Raw genomic sequence first — 26,172 nt, 5'->3', positions numbered from 1 at the left:
CTGAACAATTTCTGAAGCTTGGCTTTATATCATGCTACTTGTTTCACTAATTTGAAACAATTCTAAATTGTTCTAATTCTAATCTTGATTTCTTAATGGTTTATATAAAGGGAGGTTAAGAGAGTCCTGATATTCATCATGTGTATCACAAAATAGTTCTAAATTATTGGAAGGTAATGAAAATTATTTTAAATAGAGATCATTAAATAAAATGACTGTTTTATCCTTATCTCTAACCATGTTTTCTCCCCAAAAATAGACTGGTAAGTTCAGTAAAATTGACAAAATAGTTGTATTCATAAGCATAGCTTGGTACTAAACTGAAATACATGAGCAAATTAGGTCAACACTATAAAAATAGCCAGTTTTATAGCTGGATAACACGTAACGTGTTTAGAAGTTCAGAAGAGGGAAAAATGAAATCATTGCTGGGTTATGCTATTACTGATTATTTGGATTATTGGACTATGTAGAAGAAGTAAGCACTTGTGCAACTAGGAGTATTTCCCTCCATAAGGTATTTCTTGTAGTGACTGAAGAAAAATATACCATCAGTCTAGTACAGCATCAGTATCTTCATCTTTATTTGCTTTTTGCATCAGCATCCATATATGCTGTTGTATCTCCCTTCTAAAACAATCTCAGTCTCTCCTTTCCTCCCTCCCTTGTTCCTCCCTTCCTTCTTCCCCGTCTCTCTCCACCTCTACTCTCTCAGGTTCTCTAGCTGTCTTTTCTTCCCTCCTTCCAAATATCTTCCATTTCCATTGCTCCCAAGCCACCATCATCTTTCACCTGGGTTTCTATATTGTTTGTCTACTCTTCCTGAACCCAGATTTGAGCCACTAAAGTCATTTTTCCACAGAGCAGCCAAGTAAGGTAATATATTCAATAAGAAATTAGATCATAGCACTTAGTCTCCCACCCTTGTAACCCTCCCATGACTTTCTATTGCTTTTAGAATAAAATTTGAGCTTCTGATCAAGGTCTGTAAAGCCCTAAAGGATCTGCTCCTAGTTTGACTTTTCAACATTGTCCCCAATTAATCTCCTCCTTGCTCACTTTAGTCCATCCACAAGGGCCTGCTTTTTAACTCAACCATCTAGCTTTCCCATTGATGTTCTCTTTGAACACTTTTTCTTTCCTGTCTTTGCATGCTAACACCTTCATATCGCAATACCTGTATGGTTATTATTTACAAGTTATGGATTGATTTTGCCTGCTACAATAATAGGAAACCTTTATATAGCACTTGATATAAATGAGGCACTGATTCTAGGAACTATATATTTATATTGTTACTTTTAAATTATATTTATTATTCATTTATAATTTAATTTGAACAATAACCTATAAGATAGTACTATTGTTCCCCCCCCCCCATTTTAGAGCACAAGAAATTAAAACGGCACAAGAGATTAAAAGAAACTAAGTAATTTGCCTAAGGCCTCAACATGAGTAACTGGGAAAGCTGGATTTCAATGCAGGCACTCTGGTTTCAGAATCTCTGTTCTTAACTGAGCCTCTTATTGATACCTTTGTATTATTTAGAATGTCTCTTTAATTACATAACACATAATGGATATGTTTTTAGAAATATTTAGTGAAATCTACACCATCATATGTAAAATTTCAATTTCTTTCTGATCAAATTTATTCTCCTTATTTAAAAGTACTCTTAAGGGGAGCCTGAGTGGTTCAGTCATTAAGCATCATCTTCCTTCGGCTAAGGTCATGATCCCAGGGTCCTGGACTCAAGCCCCGCATCCATCATCCATCAGGCTCCTTGCTCAGCAGGAAGACTGCTTCTCCTCTCACACTCCCCCTGCTTGTGTTCTCTCTCTCACTGCCTCTCTCTCTGTCAAATAAATAAATAAAATCTTTAAAAAAATTAAAAAAAAATAAAAGTACTCTTAAAATTCTTCAACAGGAAATATTTTGTAAGAAAAGTAGGCGTATAAATCCATTTCCTTTCTAATGTGATCTCTTGACATGAAACATTCTAAGCAAAATATATGCTCTATAGAGATTTTGATTTAATAATTGCATGTGCTAATTAATACAGCAAAATAAATTTCTCGGTAAATACTACTAGAAGTTTTTTAATTTGACTCTATACAATTTCTTTTAAAGTTTTCAATATTTTGGTACATTTATTTTAATTTTTCACAAGAATAGCTTCATTTAAGATAATTATATCAATGATTAAATAATTTTAACAAAACAATATAAATATGTAATGATATAACGATTTTTATTTTGCCAGGGTCAGAGATTACTTGTCAGGAACACATCGAATATGCTCACAACAGATTTTTTTAGCACATATTTTCCTGATAGGAAATAGAATATTGATTCTGGTTCATGAACCAAATATTCCAAAGCAATTTTATTTTATTCACTAAATATGTTGTAGTTTTGGTAAAGAGCCTTATTTAATTCACTGGGACTTGTCACCACCAATGATGATGATGATGATGATGATGATGATGATTATGGTAGGAAACTTACCACAGTTTCCCTTCCAGAATTCAGAAATAACAAAAAAATAAATATAAGGAATGACCGATAGAGAGTAATACCAGACTTGGCACTGATAAAACTAGATCGTTGAATATGGTTTTGATATGTGACCACAATAGGTTTTTAAAACCTTGCTTTCTAATTTTTTTTTTTTTATTTGGCAGAGAGAGGGAGAGAGACAGCGAGAGAGGGAACACAAAGCAGGGGGAGTGGGAGAGGGAGAAGCAGGCTCCCCGCCAAGCAAGGAGCCCGATGCAGGGTTAGGGTTAGGGGACCCTGGGACCATGACCTGAGCCAAAGGCAGACGCTTAAGGACTGAGCCACCCAAGCCCCCCTAAAACCTTGCTTTCTAATTCTTAACCACAGAGTCACAAAGAGGAGAATGAACTGTAAGATTTCCAACAAAGCAGCATGACAGAGAAAAAGCAGATAGAATTAACTCTACAGCAAAGCAGACATGAAAGACAAGAGAGAATAACTTTGAACTCAGCAATTTATTTTAATTTCTTTTAACCTAACACTGAGGAGAAGTCAGCGAGGGGTGGGGTTGGGGGGGAGAGTGTGGGGAAAGAAACCATGAGTGATGAGTTCTGATTGTGTAACCCATGTCTTGATATAAATCATATAGGACCACTGAACTGAGCACATTAACAAAACATTCCCTTCAATTTCTGGAGTGCATGGAAACATGAAAATCTTCAGAATGATAAATAAAACAGACTACTTGAGCAGAAAAAAAATATCAGCACAATAGTTATATCTACTGCTATAAAGTTCTCAGTTATCTCCACAGTTTTTACACTTGTAACAGGCAAACCAAGTCACCGATATATCTTGACTTCATGCCAGAAGACAAATGAGTACAACATTATGTTAATAATCAAGGAAAGAGGTTGGGTATTGATATTGACTGAGAAGTTATTTGTTAAAATTGTTTTCTCTAATGCCATTGTTTAATAATGTTCACTGTTTATACGAGAAATTTCAAGAATGCCACTGTTTATATAAGAAATTGAGTTATACATAGCCAAATGAGGTGGAGATTTTCTAGTAGACCTGATACATTTTAGAGTATCCTGCTTAAGTCTCTAGAATGTACTATGGATCTGTTCTTTTGTACAGCATTTATGGAAATTCTCATAAGGGGAAAGTTTCTCAAAAAGTATAGATAAATCAAAATTGCTTTTTATATAGAAAAAGGACCTTGGTCATCTCCTGCCAGTACAATATGTTTTGAGTTGGAATTTTACCTTATTTGAAGTAAGCTCATCATTTTATATTCATTGGAATTCTGAGCTCCAACTGGTTGAGTTAGCCATTTACCCCTAGGTATAATGGACAGGTTTAAAATACAGGGTACGAGTAAAAATACAGGATTCTCAGTTAAATTTGAATATCAGATAAACAGCATATAAATGTTTTAGTATAAGTATGCCACAAACAGTATTTGGGACATATTTATACCAAAAAAATGTTAGTTTTTATCTGAAATTCAGATTTCACCAGGCATTCCCTATTTGGCCTGACAACCCTATCCCTCTGACAGGATACAATTCCTGTGTCCACCCTAGAGATATACAAACAAATATGTTCCTTTTTTAAAATATAAATTTGATGATCTTAGGATTATAATAGTTTTACTTGCAAACTTAGGGTAAGTTTGATTACACTGCAGTTTATCTTCCTTGTAAGATAAGGATGTTCATTTATAGACTTTAAAAATAGGGCACATCTGCATGGCAACATAAACTATCATAACTGAAAATATTATTAAATTTTACATATTCAAGTGATAAGCTTCTAGTTAGATGAACATAGTGGTAGACATTATTTAACAAAAATGATGCAGATTGTCCAGGGCAGGAAATTATCAGAGTCAACTATGTTGGCCTAAAAAAGACCTTTATTTTAACTTTATGCATTTGAGTATTGATGTATCTCCATTGGTATGAAATATATTCTTAGATTTTGGATCAAACTGCAAAATTTAGTACCTTGTTTTAGAAACCAAGCTTATCTGCAACTGAAGTTGCCAAAAGGATACCATGGATGGCTCTAGAGCAGGATTTTGAACAGTACTCTCAACAGCCTAAAAATGTCACCCTTGGGAGGATTAATGTTTATTGAAGTATGTGTCCACATGGCTTTACATTTACATCTTATCATAGCTTGGCAGCTAAAAAATTGAGATCTCAAAGCTGTTTTCTTTTTCAGTGTCCTATATAATATCAAGTTCGCTCTCCAAACTTGAAGGCTGACAATGTTTTCAGAGTGAATTGAAAAAATTAAAAAGACAAAGCCTTTTATTTTAAAAATACATATTGTTTTAGAAGAACAACAAATAATTTAGTAGTACACCTCCCTTGAAACTTACAGTTAATTCTGCTCTGCAGGAGTCTTTGTATTTTGTGAAAACATTAGGATGGCTTATATCAGGTATATCCTATAACAATGTGAAACATTTAGAGCCTTCAAGGTTTTTAGATACATTTCTGTTGTGTTTTTTAAACAGGATGTCATCAGATGACTTTTTACAGAATTTCCCATATGAATATTAATATCTGGCCATCTATAACCACAATTATTTTTTATAATTGAGAAGACATAATAAATTAATAAACATCTTGTCTAGATATTTTTTTAATAGAAATACTTTTTCAGTGTAATAGCTTAAAGGATAGAATATAACTGTAGTTGTTCTGAACAGAATTAGATACTTTATTTTTATCATCTGTTGGGAAAAAAAATGAGTACCTGTCAGATATTTCCAATGACAGTAATTTGAAAATAGTCAAAGTTATGTACACAATCATGCTGTGGGCAAAACTATAGCAAGTTCTCGTTGACAGCTGTATGGTTTGAAGATTAGATGCTCTACAGTAATTCCTGTAATTTTCTGTAAGTAGTATAACAAACTTGGCATTTATTTATCTTCTAGATGAAATGAACGATCATCAAAGTACCCTCTCCTACATCCTGATTAACCCGTCTCCAGATACCAGACTAGAGCTGAACGATGTTGTGTAAGTTGATCTCCTATTTCACATAAGGCATTTATTTTTAGAAAACCAGTAATTTATTTATTTCTATATTTTTGTTTCCACCATTAAAGTCCCTTATTTCTTGTTTCATAAATGCTTATAAACTCCAAGTCTAATTTTTATGTTCAATAAATAAATGCATTTTATGTATTTCTTTGTGTAATACTGTAAAAAAAACGCATTGTAGAATTGTGGAGGTATAAAAGAAGAAAATAGCAGCAGGAATTCTGTATTCTGTGAGCTCATATATATTTGGAGAAATAAGAGAAAACATGCAGAATAATAAGAGAACAGCTCAGAGGAAACCCTGAAATACTCCACATTATCTAGTTCTAAATATCTTAAGTGTTCCCAAAAGCTCTAAGTAAAATAAGTCAAAACGCTTACTAGGAAAATGTCTATGGTAGTAACTTGGTTAATCAAAAACTCTGTGCCATGCATGTACAATTGCATTAGTGTTTCCTTAAAAGTGTGATATAGAGATAAGACATTTTTCTTGATTTCAAAGTCTTACACTCTAATTAACAAAATACAATTTAAACATAAAAATTTAATAGCAATATATAATATGACTTTTTTACTAATGAATTAAGCATCAACTGAGTGAAACAGTGCTTTTCTAATTTCAAAGAGGAAGACATTATTGTGAGTTACAGTGATTACCAAGGATATAAGGATTTGAACTAGACTTTGAAAAGTAGATAAGATTTGTGTAGGTAGAGAGCACAGGACATTCCAGAACAGGGAAATGGCTAGAGAAAATGTACTAAGTGGGGATTGCATAATGTGCTTCATTTGGCAATACTACAGAGTCCAGTTTGACCAGAGTAAAAAAGCTTTGTATTACTAGCATGTCTGTTGTTCACTAAACATAATATTGGAAACGTGTATTAAACTTGACTCTGGAAGGACTTTAGATAACAAAATAAGGAGTTTAAACTCAGTTTAAACTTTATAGGCAATGGGAGGTACTTAGATATATGAACAAGAAAGTAGCGAGATTTTAGAAAAGGCATTTTGACCGTTAATGGTGTAAACCTAGGGGAGAAATATCTAATACGGATTTGCCCTTGAGGTCCATGGTCCTGAGGCTGAGCAGGATCAAGAGCTGCTGAGCTAAGGTAGCTAATTCCAGATTGCATTACTGACATAATACAAATACCAAAGATCCAAAAGTTTTGGTGGGTGTGAGGTCAACAGGATGTGTTTGTATCTATAATCAGGAAAATCAGGAATAAAGTCAGAGACTAAGAGGACTGAGAATATTCTGTGATGCAGAGTATAAATGGATCCATGCAAGTGGTTTAGAACTAAAGCTAGTAACATGCCAAGAATTAGAAGGCTACCTTTATATATTTTGTGGGAGGTTTTGCCTGGGATGGAAAGGAGATATATATATATATATATATTTTAAAGAGCATTGCAAGCAGTAGAATTTATTGGCAGGATGGATTAAAGTTGAAATAGGAATGAAAATAGGGAAACCAGTTAAATTGCTGTTAGGAAAGTATGAGGAAGATAAGAATCTCTCATAGCATTAGGATAATGGATTGTAAAGGGAGGCTTCTATGTAGATACACTTAGGAAGGCAAAGAGTAAGACTTGTCATTGGTGTGAGAATTGGAAAAGAAGAAGTCTAACATGGCTTTAAGATTTCAATACTATAGAGAACCCAGAAGTGGACCCACAACTATATGGTCAACTAATCTTTGACAAAGCAGGAAAGAATGTCCAATGGAAAAAAAGTCTCTTCAACAAATGGTGTTGGGAAAACTGGACAGCAACATGCAGAAGAATGAAACTGGACCACTTTCCTACACCATCCACAAAAATAAATTCAAAATGGATGAAAGACCTAAATGTGAGACAGGAAACCATCAAAATCCTAGAGGAGAACACAGGTAGCAACCTCTTTGACCTCAGCCCATAGCAACTTCTTATTAGACATGTCACTGGAGGCAAGGGAAACAAAAGCAAAAATGAACTATTTATTGGGACTTCATCAAGATAAAAAGCTTCTGCACAGCGAAGGAAACAATCAACAAAACTAAAAGGTGACAGTGGGAGAAGATATTTGCAAATGGCATATCTCATAAAGGGTTCCAAAATCTATAAAGAACTTACCAAACTCAATACCCAAAAAACAAATAATCCAGTTAAGAAAGGGGCAGAAAACATGAAGTAATGCTTTTCCAAAAAAAACCCATCCAAATAGCTAACAGATAACACGAAAAGATGCTCAAAATCACTCATCATCAGGGAAATACAAATCAAATACAAATCAAATACAAAAGATAGGATGATGAGATACCACCTCACACCTGTCAGAATGGCTGAAATTAACAACACAAGAAACAAGAGGTGTGGGCAAAGATGTGGAGACAGGGGAATCTCTTGCACTATTGGTGGGAATGTAAACTGGTGCAGCCACTCTGGAGAACAGTATGGAGGTTCCTCAAAAAGTTGAAAGTAGAACTACCCTACGCTCCAGCAATTGCACTACTAGATATTTACCCAAGGGTACAAAAATACAAATTCAAAGGGGTACATGCACCCCAATGTTTGTAGCAGTATTATCAACAATAACCAAACTATGGAGAGAGCCCAAATGTCCATCAACTGATGAACAGATAAAGAAGATATGGTATATATATACATATATATATATGTATATATATATATATATAATGGAATATTATTCAGCCATCAAAAGGAATGAAATCTTGCCATTTGCAACAATGTGGATAGAGCCAGAGTGTATTATGCTAAGTGAAATAAGTCAGCCAGAGAAAGACAAATACCATATGATCTCACTCATATGTGGAATTTAAGAAAGAAAACAAATGAACATATGGGAAGGGGGAAAGGAAAAAAAGGAGAGAGTGAAACAAGCCATTAGTGACTTTTAATGATAGAGAACAAACAGGGTTGATGGATGGAGGTGGGTGGGGGGTGGGCTAGATGGTGATGGGCATTAGAGGGCATTGTTGTGATGAGCATTGGGTGTTGTATGTAAGCGATGCATCAGTGAATTCTACTCCAGAAACCAATATTACACTGTATATTAACTAACAAAATTTTTAAAAATTTCAATTCTATGTGATGGCCAAATGAATAAATAAATGCTGGTTCACTGAAGCAAATCAGAATAGGGAGGCAGTTTTCTAGGAAGAAAAGAGGAATTTTTGGCTGTGGAAAAAAAGAAATGATGAGTTTTCTATTATGAATAAATTTGATATGAACATCCAAAAAAAAAAAAGATGGTGAGCTAGAGTTTAGATACATGTCTAGAAAGCATATAGAAATATAGTACTGGAGCTTTGAAGAGAAGCTAGTTATGTAGAAAATATTGATTTTTCATCTTCCAGATGAACAAAACTAAAAAAAAAAAAAGAATGATTTTAGGGTAGAAAGATAAGTATGTCTCAAAAACTTCATAGGAAAATACCTCAGCAGGAATAACTTTAACCCAAAATCAGTGTGAAAACAATTTATAATGCACCTCAAATACAACTAATTAGTATAATGCTTTATATTGCCGTCTGATAATTCTGGTTAGAATATTAGAGCTTTAGGGAATGAGATTCATGATAATTTCACCTGCTTGAATTCTTTTGTGTGTGTGTGTGTTATTGGTACATAGTATTATTTTCTTTTTTTAAATTTTATTTTATTATGTTATGTTAATCACCATACATTACATCATTAGTTTTTGATGTAGGGTTCCATGATTCATTGTTTGCGTATAACACACAGTGCTCCATGCAATATGTGCACTCCTTAATACCCATCACCAGGCTAACTCATCCCCCCACCCCCTCCCCTCTAGAACCCTCAGTTTGTTTCTCAAAGTCCATAGTCGCTCATGGTTCATCTCCGCCCTCCGATTCCCCCCCCTTCACTTTTCCCTTTCTACTATCTTCTTCTTTTTTTTTAAACAAATAATGTATTATTTGTTTCAGAGGTACAGATCTGTGATTCATCAGTCTTGCACAATTCACAGTGCTCACCATAGCACATACCCTCCCCAATGTCTATCACCCAGCCACCCCATCCCTCCCACCCCCCACCACTCCAGCAACCCTCAGTTTGTTTCCCGCGGTTAAGAATTCCTCATATCAGTGAGATCATATTATGCAACATTCAAAAAAACATGAAAGCTTGCTATTTACAATGACGTGGATGGAACTAGAGGGTATTATGCTAAGCGAAATAAGTCAATCAGAGAAAGACAAGTATCATATGATCTCATCTGTTTGAATTCTTAAGGCAGCTGTCAAAAATTATGTCCAGTGGTGATGTTGAATTTGTGGAGGACTTTAAGTTACATGAAAATATTTATGATGCATTGGCATTTAACTGCCCATCCTGGAGACTTCACTTTGTATATTACTATAATAAAACAAAACTGCTCTGTTTTTCTTGCGTCCATATTTATACATGTCTTCCTTCCTTTAAACCTACAAAATTGGGCAATTTTTATTAATTTTCCATCCTCTCTATAATCCCAACCTTCTTATGCCTCCTTTTCAAAGTAGTAATAATTATATTGACTATGTAATTTTTTAAAAAGATTTATTTATTTATTTTAGAGAGAGAGAGCGTGTGGAAGGAGGGGCAGAGGGAGAGAATCTCCAGCAGACTCCCTGCTGATCATGGAGCCTGACCCGGGGCTTGATCCCATGACCCATGAGATCATGACCTGAACCAAAACCAAGAGTTGGACACCCACCAGCTGAGCCACCCAGGCACCCCAATTCATAGTGTTTTTTAGGGAGTTATGCTTACCTTATTCATATTTCATAATAAATTATAAACTTTTGAGCCTAATATAATTATTTCCCATGATTATTTTTGATGGAATGGAAAGATATTGTTAACCTTTTGAGTCTATAAACATGTCCTTTCATTGAATAGATGTTTATAATTTGAAATAATTCCCTCCAAATTTAAACTTACAAATAAAATATGTATGTTACAATATGTATTTTACATGTAAAATAAACATGATATTTTCTGCCTTGTGGATACTCTTATTTTTTTATTTGTTTAAAGCTAAAACATCAGCTTGACTGCTATAAAAAAACCTTTTTTTTGCAATGATCTGTATTTGTGGCCATTGAAATAATTAAGTTTTACTATAACTGGAGCAATGATAAATATCACGAAAAAAAAAAGCCTACTGTGACAAGTAGTACATAAATACATATTTAAGAAACTATTTTATTAGACTCATAGGTTTAGTAGTGATAATAAAGAAAGCAACTTTTGCAGCTATATCAATGAATTTGGGGGTAATAGATTATATCATACCTTTTGGTTTCCTAAAAAATTTCTTTCAAAAGTTCATTTTAAATAAAGGGGCAACTTTAATTTGATTCAAAGACTAATAAATAACTAGGTGATTGGTGTTAAACAGCTTAACATTCTTGAAAAAAATGAAAATCAAAATACAAAGTATCAAATTTTGTGGGATGCAGCAAAAACAGTTCGAAAGGTAATAGCAATAAATGCATATATTAAGAAATTAAAAAGATCTCAAATAAACAACCTAACTTTACATCTAAAGGAACTAAAACAAGAAGAACAAACAATGCCCAAAGTTAACAGAAGGAAAGAAATAATAAGTCAGAACAAGGGGTTCCTGGGTGGCATAGTCGGTTAAGCCACTGACTCTTGGTTTGGGCTCAGGTCATGATCTCAGGGTCATGAGATCAAGCCCCATCTTGGGCTCCTCACTCAGTATGAAGTCTGCTTAAGACTCTTTCCCTCTCCCTCTGCCCCTCCCCCTGCCAATAAATAATCTTTAAGAAAAAACTGAGAATGAAAATAAATGAAATAGAGACTAGAAAAATAATAGAAAGGATCAATGAAACTAAAAGCTAGTTTTTTGAAAAGATAAAGCTGACAAATCTGTAAGTAAAAATAAATTTGCCATATGATCCAGCAATTCCACTTCTGGGTATATTATCCAAAGGAAATTAAAACAGGATTTTGTTGAGACATATGTACACTCATGTATATTGCAGCATTATTCACAATAATAGATACAGAAACAACTCAAATGCCCATCAGTGGATGAATAAATAAGAAAGATGTGGTATTATACATAGTGGATATTATTCAGCCATGAGTAAGGAAGATATCCTGCCATTTGCAACAACATAGATGGACTTTGAGCACATTATGGGAAGTGAGGTGTCAGAGAAAGACAAGTACTGACTGATACCATTTATATATGGAATCCAAAAAAAGTCAAACCCATAAAAAAAATAGGTGGTTACCAGGGGATTGGGAGGTGGGGGATTAAGATTGATGGTGTTTAAGGGTCCAAGCTTATAACAAGAAATAAAGATAGAGATCTAATGCATAGTATAATGAATATAGTTAATAATAACGTACTATAATGATGTAATATGATGAATATTGTTTCAAGCGCAATCATATTAAAATATATAAATGTATCGGGGCACCTGGGTGGCTCAGATGGTTAAGCATCTGCCTTCAGCTCAGGGCATGATCTCAGGGTCCTGGGATCGAGCCCCATATCAGGCTCCTGGCTCAGTGAGGAGTTTGCTTCTCCCTCTCCCTCTGCCTCTCTCCCCTGCTCATATTCCCTCTCTCTCTATCTCTCTCTTTGTCACATGAATAAAAAAAAAAAATTTTTAAATATATAAATGTATCAAACTAACATGTTGTACATCTTTAATTTACAAATTGGAACATGTTCAATTTATCAAATAAAAAGTGCTTAATGTTCACATTAGTTTTCTTCATCAATCTACAATGCTAGTGATACTTAAAGTAATTATAAAGCAGTGTGCATAGACAACAATATCCAGTTAAGGATTCAAGGACATTAATTCCACCTTTTATTTGATCAGAGAAAATAGACTGTAGTGCTTTAATTTGCCTTTTCTCATTTTCATTAAGGAACATATTTTATGAATAATTTTCCTTTAGTTTTTAAGAGGAAAAGTACAATCTTCATTAGAGTTCTCCCTTTAAATTAGGTTTTCTGCTTATTTTTTCTATCTCCCAAATTATTATAAAACTATGAATTCCTAATTTCATTTGCATCTGAAACAAGGCTTTGTTCAAATGCTGCATTACATGCATTTACTTTCCTCCTCTCTCAGCAAACTGTCAGTGGCTTTCCACTGCCTTTGGAACAGAAATCGAACCTACTTTGTCCTGAAACTTAAAAGTCTTTCGTTAGCTGTTTTCTACGTCACTATTTCCTGGTTTAGCCATTCTCCTGAAGTCAAACTCATTTTCTAAAGAGATCAGGAGCAAGCTTAGAGAGAGAAGCTCAACTCAACCTTCTCAGTAAAGTATTCCCTAATTCTCGTTGTTGTTTTTTTTTTTTTTTGTCTTCCTGTGATGTTTGGAATTTATTTTTCTTGTTTATATCTGCTTTTTAAATTAAACTCTACTAATCTTATGCAGGACAGGGGTTAGGGTTTGTGACTTTTTGTATTCCCAGTTCCCAACACAGTATTCCAGAGAAGCTCAGGAAGTGGAAGCTCATGTCATATAGAGTCTGAAGTAAAACATCTCTCTTAAATTCTAACATTATTGAAATGTATGAGTTTGGCGGATGAACATTTTCCCATTTACCAGTAGAACGAATTAAGAATTATTTTTTATTCTTTTTTTTTTTTTTAAGATTTTATTTATTTATTTGACAGAGAGAGACAGCGAGAGAGGGAACGCAAGCAGGGGGAGTGGGAGAGGGAGAGGCAGGCTCCCCACTGAGCAAGGAGCCCAATGCGGGGCTCGATCCCAGGACCCTGGGATCACGACCTGAGCCGAAGGCAGACGCTTAACCGACTGAGCCACCCAGGCGCCCCATTATTTTTTATTCTTTTGTATAATTGCTCACCATTGCAGAACCTGAATTTTAGATTAATTTCTAGATAGTTAAAAGGTTATCTCTGCATATTATTCTTCAGAGCATGTATCAAATGACTACTTTTTTAGAATCCTGAAATATATAAATTAAAAAGACTACAGAAATTATTTAGATCAGATTTATTTATGAATGATAAAAGACTAAGAGCAGTTAAGTAATAGAAGGATCATAGCTGAAATTTAGGTCCCCTTGTTAGGAAAATAGCCAAAGAAAGGGATGATAAATCAACAGGATAGTAAAGTAAAACATAAAGTTTTGAGAAGATGAAGGTGGTGAAACAGACCATAACTAAAAAATAATAATTCTTGATTCATCAGCATACATCATCATAATCTGCTTAGGTACAGAAACAAGACAAGTCCTGCCAAATTGTACAGGCCAAGTAAAAAGTGAATCCTTCGGGGCGCCTGGGTGGCTCGGTTGGTTGAGCGACTGCCTTCGGCTCAGGTCATGATCCTGGAGTCCCCAGATCGAGTCCCGCATCGGGCTCCCTGCTTGGCAGGGAGCCTGCTTCTCCCTCTGACCCTCTTCCCTCTCGTGCTCTCTGTCTCTCATTCTCTCTCTCAAATAAATAAATAAAATCTTAAAAAAAAAAAAAAAAGTGAATCCTTCTACCGATGCTATGCATAGACACGGTTTAGATCACCTAAAAGCTAAATACGTTTGAGGCGGCAGTCTAAGGTGTACGTGTGAATTAGTTTTGCCTTTATGCACTCTTATAGTTATTTGCTTTGTTTTCTTTTCCTAGATACTTAATCCGACCAGATCCGCTGGCATACCTTCCAAACAGTGAGCCCAGTCGAAAAAACAGCATCTGCAATGCCGTGGCTCAAGACTCTCGGGAGGAAACTCAGCTTTGATAAAAGGAAAATAAGAGACCCTTTTTCCCTACAAAAATCTTGCTTGAAACCATTCTAAATCTTAGGGGAAGAATGAGTGGTGCTGGCATGAAAGAAACATGATCAGAATATATTCAGTTCTCTCGTATTAAAAGCAATCTATTCTCTTAGAAGTCTAGGTTATTTTGAAATTTAAAGTATTGCTTATTGGTACTCCTCCTATTAATCTGAAAGACATCAATGGAATGATTTTAAAAACCTAAATTAAAACCAAAAATTTACATCGGGTATTTGTTTGACAATAATCCAAACTGTACGAAGCTAATATTTAAAAGTATTAAGGTTTTATGAAAGTAAACAGAAAATCCAACTATATTTGGTGCATCACAATGGACATAGAAGATTGTGGCTCCTCTTAAAAATTAAAGTCATATTATATTCTTTAAACTTGCCGTTTTATAAAACTGAGCTCATCATAAATGTCTAGCATCTACACAGAGATTAACCAACAAACTTGTGTGGCTGACTTTTGTGTAAGACTCATAGTTTGCTTTAGAGTATAAATCTTTAAATCATTTTAACCTTTTTTGTTGCCTTTTCATATGATATCATATTCATTTTAGAATTTGAGATGTTCACAGCATGTTTTAAAACAGTGAGGAAACCAAAACAAACAAAAAAATATCAAGTACCTGAACTTTTTGCTAACTTTATGTCTGACACACATTGTATGCCAAGAAAAGTGTTAAAAAGCAAATATTTATTATTCTCCTAAAAGAATGCCTAACAGAGAAAATACTAAAAACACATATGTTGACTTAAATTGAAGCCAAGAATTAAAACATTAACTGGTTTTCATTAGGCTCTTGAGCTTTAACATTTTCATAATCTATATAGTGTATTTCATTAGAAAGAGACTTTAAAATTCAATCAGGCAAAATTATACCTTTTATGGAATATAAGGACATTCTAAAACATTAAAAGTCCTCCTCTATGCTTTAGTATTGAAATACACGCAAAACAATGGTATGTTAAAAAATTTGATTTAATTTTGAAAAATCACCTGTAGGACATAGGTTTTAACACTGTGAGGAAAAAACATGTAGTGAAGATAGGTAGTTTTTGCCACTGAAATTTAATATAAATCATGAAGAATTTTACAGTTATAAATTAAATATAAATTTACCCTTGGTGTTATTTTATTGCTTTATTCCCCTTCAGAAATAGACTGAAAAGCACAAGAGCAGAGTTTGCCTTGTAGTTGGAATGTGTTAAGGTATTCCCATGAGAGAGATATTGATAAATTTAAAAAGATATTTTTCCTCTAATTTTGTATTTTAAAAAATTTCTGGCCTTGACATTGAATTTTAATTTCACAAAAAATTGGACATATAAGACTAGGAAGAGACATTTTCTTCTTCCTTTTCACAAAGAAGCAGATAAGTTGGAAAGTCAGTAGAAGAATTAAAAAAAAAAAAACATAGATAAAGAAAGCCTAAAATTCCCCAAATAATTCTATGGAAACAAAAATGTAAAACCTAACATGTGAAATTATAGCTTGATAGCCATTGTATAATTTGGCTTAGAGAAGATTTGTTATTGTTTTTTTTTAGTATTTTTTAGTATTTTTAGTATTTTCCATTACTCTCATTTTAGAATAACAAAAACACCAAGAATGTCCCCTAAAACAGGGAAAGCCTATCGTTAACTTTCTTTTTTTTAAAAAAAAGATTTTATTTATTTGACAGAGAGAGACACAGAGAGAGAGGGAACACAAGCAGGGGGAGTGGGAGAGGGAGAAGCAGGCTCCCTGCTGAGCAGGGAGCCCGATGCGGGGCTCCATCCCAGGACCCTGGGATCATGACCTGAGCCGAAGGCAGACGCTTAATGACTGAGCCACCCAGGCGCCCCTATCGTTAACTTTCTTTAATCAGTCAGGGAAGTAGAGAATTTATAACAAGTTATTTAAAATTGGAAGCGGACCTTAAAACGAAGATTGTATGCATATTCATGCATGTATGTTGTAGACACGTGAAATATATTTGGCAAACTTATATATTCATCTGTAAATTATTCAAGCTAAAGGCAGAATTGAACTAATATATGTAATGGAGAACAATAATGAGTGTAATTAATTTATTTTATATTTGACATCAATTATCAAATATGATATTTCTTTGAGTTGCCATTTCATTACTCCCTTATAGTTCTTTTTAGGAATAAATGTAAGATTTTATGAATATTCTATTTCCCCAGGAGATCTCAAGTTTAATATTTTTGCATTTTGACCATTGTCAAGACTAGGACTCTAAGCTAGGACATGACTATATTTCCTATAAAACTAAAAGTTTTGTTTCATAAATTTTACAATAATTATTTTTGATTATGAACATTAGTCCAAATTTAATAATTGACACAATTCGTAACAGCTTGCTATAATAATGATAGTTTATTAGTTTTTCTGTTATTTAAAGCATAAAAATGCTTCTAAAAGCCTTTTAACGAACTGTTGCCTTTTTAAAATACTTGCACACAAAAATAAAACATAAAGTCAGTAACAGTCCTTGTAATCCTATGGGAATCGGTTCTGTTTATTGTCTATGTACCATTTTGCTACCAGTTACATTGAATCGCTTAAAATAAATAATAAAAATTATTTCTGATGGTGAAAACCCTTGGTGCTTTTTACCAAAACTTCAATCGTTTAACCAATTATGTTTTGAAACTACAAAACTCCTTTTGTCACTTCTATATAAAGTAATATAAACATGAAGAAACACCAACATGAACAATGAAGGTCGTCTCATTGGAAAAGATAGCCATAAAAAACCTGTTGAATCACTTCTTAACGTAATAGTTTCTGAATAACTATGTGGTAGGAAAAGAGGAGGGAGGAAGGGTCAGGGAGAATGGAGGTAGTGAAGAAGTGAACAAAGGGAAGGGAGGGAAAAGCTGAAAAGAAAAGGAAGGTGGAAAAGAACGAATGTATGTGCTAGAAGAGAAATATTTTTTTATGAAACAGATACACTAATTTAAAGACCAGATACACTAAAGACCAGAAAAGCACTGGCTAGATAATATATAATTTTAAATGCAAAGATAGACTTTTGGCTCCAGGGAAACGGAGCCTATTCCTCCTAAGTACAGATACAAACTCTAGATACTATTTATCAAACAAGCATCAGAAGACTGAAAAGTGAAAAGAAGAAGGAAGACAGACCAGGAACCTGGGTCTTTCAGAGCAGCATGGTGGTGAGTTCCCTGGGGTTTTTTGTTGCCTCCTATGTAGCCTGCTCTGCATATTGGGAAATGCCAAGGAGCACGGACAAAATGTCCCAGAAATAACCCGCTCTCTCCGTGCAAGGTACTGACTCCTGCAGCGGGTGCAGCTTCCAGCACAGACTTCTGATGCGCCTGCCCTTCTCCAGTCAACCTCCCCAGGGGCCAGGAGCCCCCCTCAAGACCCCCTCAGATACTGTTGTCCTTGAATGCCTCCGGTGAGACCATTCCCCATGAACGACTCCCCCCACATCTCCAGCAGGTTCTGCCAGTGACAGTACCACAGTGACTTTCTGCAGTTCTGTGGGCCACAGCTGTGACATCTCTTGCAGCCTTGAGTTCAGTCCCGGGGTCTCCTCGCGGGGCACTCTGTCTCAGCCCTGATAACGACTCCCGCTCCATACGGCCACTGTTGCCATATTATTTTCAGTTCTCTTTCCTTATTATTGACCCATCTGTCATTACTGCAAAGCTCTGCTACAGCTAATAATTCTCTACATTAAACTTTGTCTAAATCACTGTGTGGTTTCTTTCTCTAGATTGAATCCTGGCTGAGACACGACACACAAATCAGCCGTTCTTCGATCTGATTAAATCTGTGATAATGTTGATACCAAATTTCAAGGACTGCAATTTAAAGGACAGATTTTGGGAACATTCAACAAATTAAGTAGCACCTGCTGGGGAACTTTTAAGACAGACCATGCTTGGGGCGCCTGGGTGGCTCAGTTGGTTAAGCGCCTGCCTTGGCTCAGGTCATGATCCCAGGGTCCTGAGATGGAGTCCCACGTGGGATCAAGCCCCCAGTCGGGCTCCCTGCTCAGCGGGGAGTCTGCTTCTCCCCCTCCTTCTGCCCCTTCCCCCCACTTGTGCGCTCTCTCTCTAATAAATAAATAAAATATTTTAAAAAATAAGACAGACCATGCTCATCCTGCGGATTATTAGACCACTTTATATCATTTTGCTCTTCTCTGCTTTTTTTTTTTTTTTGTTAAATAAGACTGCTCTCCAAGCTATTTTATTTGGAGGAACACGTCAGCTTTAATTATTGTGGATCAATGTAATATTATACCAAATTGTCCTAAAAGTATAGTTATTTGGCTTATAATTAAAGTCTGTGTTCTATCTTACTACACAATAGAATTATATTATTTATATCTAAAAATGTTTCAATAGAAACAAAATAATGATCTGTCTTCCTAAGTATAAATATAGCAGAGATCTTTAACAAATTGTACTGTAATTTAGTCTCACTCTGAAGAAATTTATAGTTCTACACAGAGATTTATATTTACGTTTCTACCATATACAAAATAGGTTTCATTTCATGTGATACCAGGCCAGATATCTTTGCATTTGTAAGTTAAATACAGTTCAGAAAGGAAACATTCCTAAATTTACAGACATCATTCCCTGATCTATATGTTATTAATATTCGTATAGAATAAGAAATTTTAAAATGGTCTTGGAACATGAGCATTTATTTTCTTCTCTGAAAACTCTCAGCTCACCAAAGACAGGGCTATGAGATGTTCTTATTACTAGACCTGTGGTAAGTATTGAAGTTGAAGTTTATAAATACAGTGCTTAGTCTTAGAGGACACAAATAAATTATATAATGGCTAAAGTAATCATTTTTAACTTGTATTTTTTAATACTGATGATTGCCATATGTCAAAAATTATATCATTATGCATCAAATGTATTAGATTCTAAATTTGAATGGAGACCAGAGAATGAAACCCACAAAAAAATCTGTCAATCTATCAGTCTTAGTCCATTTGGGCTGCAAGAACAAAAATACCATAGACTGGGTGGCTTAACAAACATTTCTTTTTCACAGTACTGGAGGCTGAGAAGTCTAAGATCAAGACATCAGCAGATTCAACGTTTGGTGAGGACCTACTTCCTGGTTTATAAATGGCTTTCTTCTTGGATCACCACATGGCAGAAAGTGGAGAGAAGCAAACTTTCTTGGGACTCTTATAAGGGCCTGAATCCTATTTATGAGAATTCTGCCCTCATGATCTCATCAAATCTTAATTTCCTCCTAAAGACTTCAGTTCTTAATGTCATCACATTGGGGGCTAGGGTTTCAGCATATGAATTTGCAGGGTGGGGGGATATAAACATTTGGTCTATAACATTCTGTCCCTGTCCCCATCCCCCAAATTCACAGTTTTTTTCACATGCAAAATACATTCATTGCATCCCACAATTTCCAAAACTCTCAACTTGTTTCAGCATCAACTCTAAAGTCTAAAGTCCAAAATCTTATCTAAATACTATCTAAATCAGACATGGATGAAACCCAAAGTACAATTTATTTACTTACTGTTTTAGTCTGCTTGGGCTGTTTTAATAAAATACAATAGACTGGGGGTTTTAAATAACAGAGAGTTATTTCTCATGGTTCTGGAGGCTGGGAAGTCCAAGATCAAGGCAGATTTGTTTGGTGTTTGGTGAGAGCCCACTGCCTGGTTTGCAGGTGGCTGTCTTGGGGTACACTCAAATGGCAGAGAATAGAGAGAGGCAAGCTCTCTCAAACTCTTTTAAGGGCATTAATCCCATTCTTGAAGCTTCACCTTCATGACTTCATCTAACCCTAATTATCTCCCAAAGGCACCTAACATCATTACACTGGAGGGTATGATTTCAAAATGCAGATTTGAGGGAGACACAAATATTTAGTCTATACTGGTCATAAGATCTCACAAGGAAACTGGTATTTTGTGATACATATTTGGCAGGACAGATTTGGCTATACTGCAGTAATGCATAAACACCATAATCTCAGGGCTTAATATAAATAAAAGACTATTTTAATCTAGAATAATGCCCAACGAAGAAAATGACCATAAGTTTTAGGTTAAAGATTTTATAAATATATATTCATTGGAAAAATATACATTTCCAGATCATTTAAGTAACATAAATATAACAGAAATGGTTATTACCTTAACTAAGAATTCAAACTTGGACAGAAAAAGTTGAGAAAACTGTAATAATCTTGAAAAATACTTCAGTTTTCATGTTTTGCACCAACTAAGCTACAAATGATTTGATTTTGAAAATAGAATATCTTATGATCACTTTTTAATGAAAACTAATTGATTTTTAATGTTTTTGGCAAAAAGCATGCTGTGAAATGACTATGGCATGACTGAAATTTCCACTGGAAAACATGTTGCTAAAAATAATTAAGTAGCTGTGCTTGATTTATTGTCTCTAACTAAAGAAGCAAAGTTCTTTGGTTTGAATTACTCAACGTCCTCCAACTTCGTGTGGGCAATCCTCATTTCTCACTTTAGTGAAATTAAGATTTATCCTTGACTAGGAAACAAGCTGCAATCCAATTTGAAGTAAGAGGAAGAGTAATCAGTTACCTCTGAGTCATTGTTATAAACGGAAAAGTCTAAATGAGCAGGGTAGAAGATGGTTCTTTGATCACTTAGAAATGTAAATATTCCAGGGCACATATTTTTAAAACAAGAAATCTGTTAAAACTTTTTTTTTACCTATTTACTAATATGCTTGTGATATTTATCAGATAGTACTAAAAGATAAAATCACTTTATAATCATTAAATAAAATGATTTTATTCCATTGAGTCCTTTTGGGGTCATGCTATCATTTTTTCTTATTTGTTGAAATATTGATACCCGTGTACTGCAAGTAACAAACCATTAAAAGTGTATTAGAAGAATCTGTAAGAGCAAAAGATTAGTATTTCAAAATAGTTTCTGTACTATTTGTAAAGTTTTTCTTAAATAGCCACTATTAAAAGACATTGACAAGCTCTGCCTGCCTTATAATTATTAGGTCTTAGGGCAATTTTTCAATATTAGAAGAATCAAACTTTCCTGACATCTTTCAATATTCCTTAACACTTTCCTTTTGTTTACCTCTTTATATAAAATAGCCACCAAAGCAGTTACAAAACTCGTATAACTTTGACATAACTTAGTGAAGTAATTTAACATCTTTTTGTATCACAGAGAGAAGATGATTTTCATCTGAGTCCAAAATACAATTCTTTCTTTGTAACTCTTCCGATATCATTACAGAATAAACCTCAGGATGCAGATGATGATCAAGGGTAAGTCATTTGTTTTGTGTATAGGATATTGACCACTCTTATCTGTGTCGTAATTGCCACATCTTGTATCCTGCTATGGTTCACTGTATCCACTTTCACAGACATAGCTCTCTTGCCCCGGGGCATGCAAGAAGCTGAATGGTGGGGCATTTTGACCTCCTAAAAAACGTGGTTGGTCACCCAGCATCATCTCCCTGATCTCATAACGTGGCAGTATCTGTGTCCACTTCTTATCAATCTGATGCAAAGGGAGGATTGCCTAAAGTCACAGAAGGCTCTGCTGAAGGGAGTTAAGTGTTGAGTTTGCTCATGGAGACAGTACTCATGCCAACTGGCTCGGTCAGAGGCTCCGAGGAGCAGGAAAATACTGGTAGCTGAGTGATGAAATTAGGAATGATTTTTTGTAGGAGAAAATTGCAATAGATTTAGACATCTTAAAATTATGTAGCGGTTATATGTTGTTATGAACCGAAAAATGATCGACGTGAAGACTTCAGAAGTTCAGAAATAAATCTCTGTTGAAAATTGTTGAAAATACATATAGCCGATATGCCCATTGTTTATTACACCAATCAGACTGCCATTAGTTCGCAGGTTACAAACACTAGGCTACTCTTTCATACTAGCACAAAAAAGAGATCCTCAAATGCTCAAGGGCAAGCCTGAGGCCCATCTTTGATATTCCTCTTTTCCTTCATTACTCCTTCCCATCAGTTAATTTCTGAGTTCTGTTATTTCTTCCTCTTAAATAGCTCTCATATTCTACATCCTCACCAATTATTTCTCATACCAAAGTACTCAGACACTAGCCTCTACCTGGACTATTCCAGAGAATGTGCCAAATGTGGCCCCCCCCCATTCTTTTCTACAAATTATGATCAGAAAGATTCTTCAAAAATTTAAATTGATTATTAGTTAAAATCACCCAGAGGCTTCTATTAGTCTTAGAATAGAGACCCAAATTAGCAGGCTTAATAGATACGATCTGACCCATGCCTTTACCTTTCAGCTCACTTCTCGTTCACTATGTTTCGGTTTTTCAAACATGTTACCTGCATTCTGTGCCTTAGGCAAAAATTCTTAGGTTCTTGCTCCAGAAAGTGCTTGTTTCTTGAAAATAAGATTATGAGCCAACAAAACAATGATCATAATTAACTGCCTATTCATCATTATTCACTTTAAGATTCTTTCTGTGCCCAACAATCCAAGTTTTATGTCATGAACTTTACGGAACCCCAGTCTCTGCCTTGCAAAACCACCTTATAGCACCCAGCCCAGGCTTTAAAACTTGACTTTCTCCTTCTGAGACACTATTCAAGTTCTGGCAAGCCAGAATTCCCCTTTATTATAGTAAATCCGACATGTAAGTTTGCTCATTAAACATCAACATCAGCTTTTCTGGTGGACATTTTGGGAAGTCAAAAGCTGACACAACACACAAATTTTTTCTCGTTTACCTCCTCTATATGTTAGTTATGATATTACTTATAAGTATTCTCTTGGTTCTTTAGTATAACTTTAAGTAATATAGAAAAGGTTTCATTTCTTAATGTACCAAATTCAATGCTTTTGAATCCCCATTAATAAAGACTGAAGATTCCTCATTAATAAAGACATAGAAATAAATGCATATACATATTTTCCCATTTACTCTTTTAAATTTTTATTTTGAAATTTGTTAGTATTTATAGCATTTATCTTCCTGCAGTTGTTTAATCTCATTTTGGGAGTAAATCCTTATTGCCAGTGAGTAAAATCCCTTTACCATGGTTTTTCTGATCAGCACTTGATTTATCAAATGTAAAATATAGGTATTTGACCTCTCTGCCCACATCTTTCAGTGAGTCTCATTGTTCTCTTACATGTATGAGACTGTCTGCTATTGGCTTTAGATTTGAATGACAGCTTTGGTGGATTTTATAATAAACATTCTTGCATTGCTCTTTATTTTCCTCCGGACTGTGTGGAAATTGCTCAATGGCATTTTGGCGTTAGATGTGCCAATGGAAAATATCTGGAAGCCTGGGGCTACCCTGATAAGATTTTTAATCTTTATTTGCAAGGGACATGTTATTTCTGCTAGGATATTTAAAAAAAAATCCTTTATCCTTGAAGTTCAGTAACTTCATTAGCATATGTCTGGGTATTTATTTTTCTCTGTCAATTTCTTTTTTTCTTTTCTCTCTCTTTCTGTTTTTTAACAAAACACTGTATGCTCTGTCAATCGGCAGATTTTCTTTCCTTTCCTTTAGAGAAAACATTGTATTACCTAATGAATACTTCTACCTGTTCTATTTTTATTATTTTTATTTGTTCTATTCTCTTCTTTTAAGGAATGACATTATTCTTATGTAAGCATCTTTTCTGTCATGTATTCTACTTTTTTCTCTCTCTTACAAGGTTAATTTCTTTACAATTTTCCTCTGCATTCAAAATGATTTTCTTAGACTTTCTTCTAGGTTACTAATTTAGTCTCTAATTTTGTCTCTATTTTTCTCTCTTTTCTACAATTATTATTTGTAATTTCTTTTGGTTCTTAATTAATTTCCTTCTATTGTGATCTCATTTTTCATCTGATGCTTTTAGGAACTCATTTTTTAAAGAAATCTCAGCTCACAAAATTATGTCCTCATAAAAATTCTTATAATGAGCCCTTTCAGATAAGTTTTTTTTCTTCTCTTTTGTTTCCTATGAGATTAGGACTTTTGCAGACTATTCAGTTCCTCTCTCCCACTTTTTTTTTAATTGAGATATATTTGACATGTAAGCTTAAGGTGTCCAATATTTTAATGTGATACATTTATATATTGCAATACTATTGCCATTTTAGCATTAGTTAACACCTCCATCATATCACATAATTGTTTTTTTGTCATGTGAATAGTCTCTCAGCAAGTTTGATGTTTATAAGACAGTATTGTTGTCTATAAATACCACCTTTTTTTCCTTACTCATGCTCATTAGTGCCCACACACAAGTCTTTTTAGTTCTTCCTTCTGCACATCATCCTTTCACTTTTACCTCATCTTTGTCCTCATTCTACGTCTTCTATTTCTTTTCTCTTCCATTTCGTGTTTGCACAGTGGCCATTCCATTTATTTTCATGCTTATACTTAATGTGAGCAAGTTGTTGGAACTTTCTCTTTGTTTTGATATAGTGGGTGAATTCTTTGTGACTCTTTCCCCATCTAAACCATGATTGATTTATACTTATATATAATGTTTATGGACTTTTTCAAAATTTACTGTATCTTTTTTCATGTTTGGCTGTCAGAGCTGTCCATATGACTGTTGACACAGCGTAGTTACCAGTGGTATTACAAGGCATGGACTAGGGTAAGTTATTTGCACTGAGTACAATTTCAGGGAAAAAAGTGTCTTTTCAACAATGTCAAAACACTATAAGTTCACATGACAGTTACTAAGGTCTAAGATGTAAAGACAATAGAAGAATACAGTGTTCAGATTTTTCATTGCTAAGATCTTTAGGGTTCTTATCACAAGAAAAATAATTGTAACTATGTATGGTGTTGGATGTTATAAACTTATTGTGGGGATCATGTCTCAATATACACATACGTTGACTCATTATGTTGTACTTCTCAACCTAAAATAATGTTAAATGTTAATTATATCTTAGTAAATTTTTTAAAGGTCAGATTTTAAATATTTAATGTTTAATATTTTCTGCACATCAGCTACTGACAGATTGTTAGCTCATCCCCTGACCCTCCTATTGAAATATCTGAATGATAGCCTGATTACTCATTGACTCTCAATTTATCATTATGGAAATCTTTGTCTTGCAGGCAGACAACAATTTTTCAGTTTTTATTTTTTTTAAATTATTACTTTCCATATTTTTGTCCTACGAATAAAAGATATGTTGTTCTTATTTTATTTCATAATTATTATTATCTAGCATTAAATAATTCTAGAGAAAACATAGTTCATTTTGTTAATTTACCTAAAACTTAATAATTAGCTAATTCATGGTTTTTAATCAAACTTTATAAAAATTTGCACTAGAAATAAAAAATATTTTATTAAATATTGCTTAATGAAATTCATTAATTTTAGGAAAATGCTTTTGCCTCTAGAAAAATACTTTTTACTGTTTTATCATACATTAATATACACTTTATTTATAGTTTATGAATGTTTGGACTTTAATTATTGTATTAATGAAATTCATATTGAATAATATGATTCTTCTTATGGTATACATAATTTTGATATAATTTTTAAAAATATTTTTAAGAACACAGGTGACCTATTTTTTAAACTATTTCTGAAGCAATGAAGTCTATATTCTCCTTAAGTATTTAACATTTAACCATATTTTTCTCTCACATATACTTTAGTTTGTCTTGTTAATTGTCAAATCTTTTAATTTAGATATGAAAAGTCCTAAGATTTGCAAGGCAGGCATAGTGTTCCTTCCCAAAATTCTGTTATAAATTAAGCAACTAATATGAA

At 34.1% G+C, this 26,172-nt stretch overlaps 1 protein-coding gene across 2 annotated transcripts in view; it reads left to right on the top strand.

Annotated features, from left to right (window-relative positions):
• The window catches only part of KCNT2 (potassium sodium-activated channel subfamily T member 2), a 379,267-nt gene extending 364,514 nt beyond the window's left edge, over positions 1-14,753 (top strand). For both annotated transcript variants that reach the window (XM_035010164.1, XM_035010163.1), the window contains exons 26-27: positions 5,459-5,543; positions 14,225-14,753. In XM_035010164.1, coding sequence (XP_034866055.1) covers positions 5,459-5,543; positions 14,225-14,336 — 197 coding nt within the window. In that variant the 3' untranslated portion in view covers positions 14,337-14,753. The remainder of the gene's footprint in view (positions 1-5,458; positions 5,544-14,224) is intronic.
• Positions 14,754-26,172: the final 11,419 nt, after the last annotated feature.

This window comes from Mirounga leonina, unplaced genomic scaffold (genome assembly GCF_011800145.1).
Source record: "Mirounga leonina isolate KUSES-001 unplaced genomic scaffold, KU_Mleo_1.0 Mir_154, whole genome shotgun sequence".
Classification (NCBI taxonomy): Eukaryota; Metazoa; Chordata; class Mammalia; order Carnivora; family Phocidae; genus Mirounga; species Mirounga leonina.
This window is presented reverse-complemented; position numbering and strand designations above follow the sequence as displayed.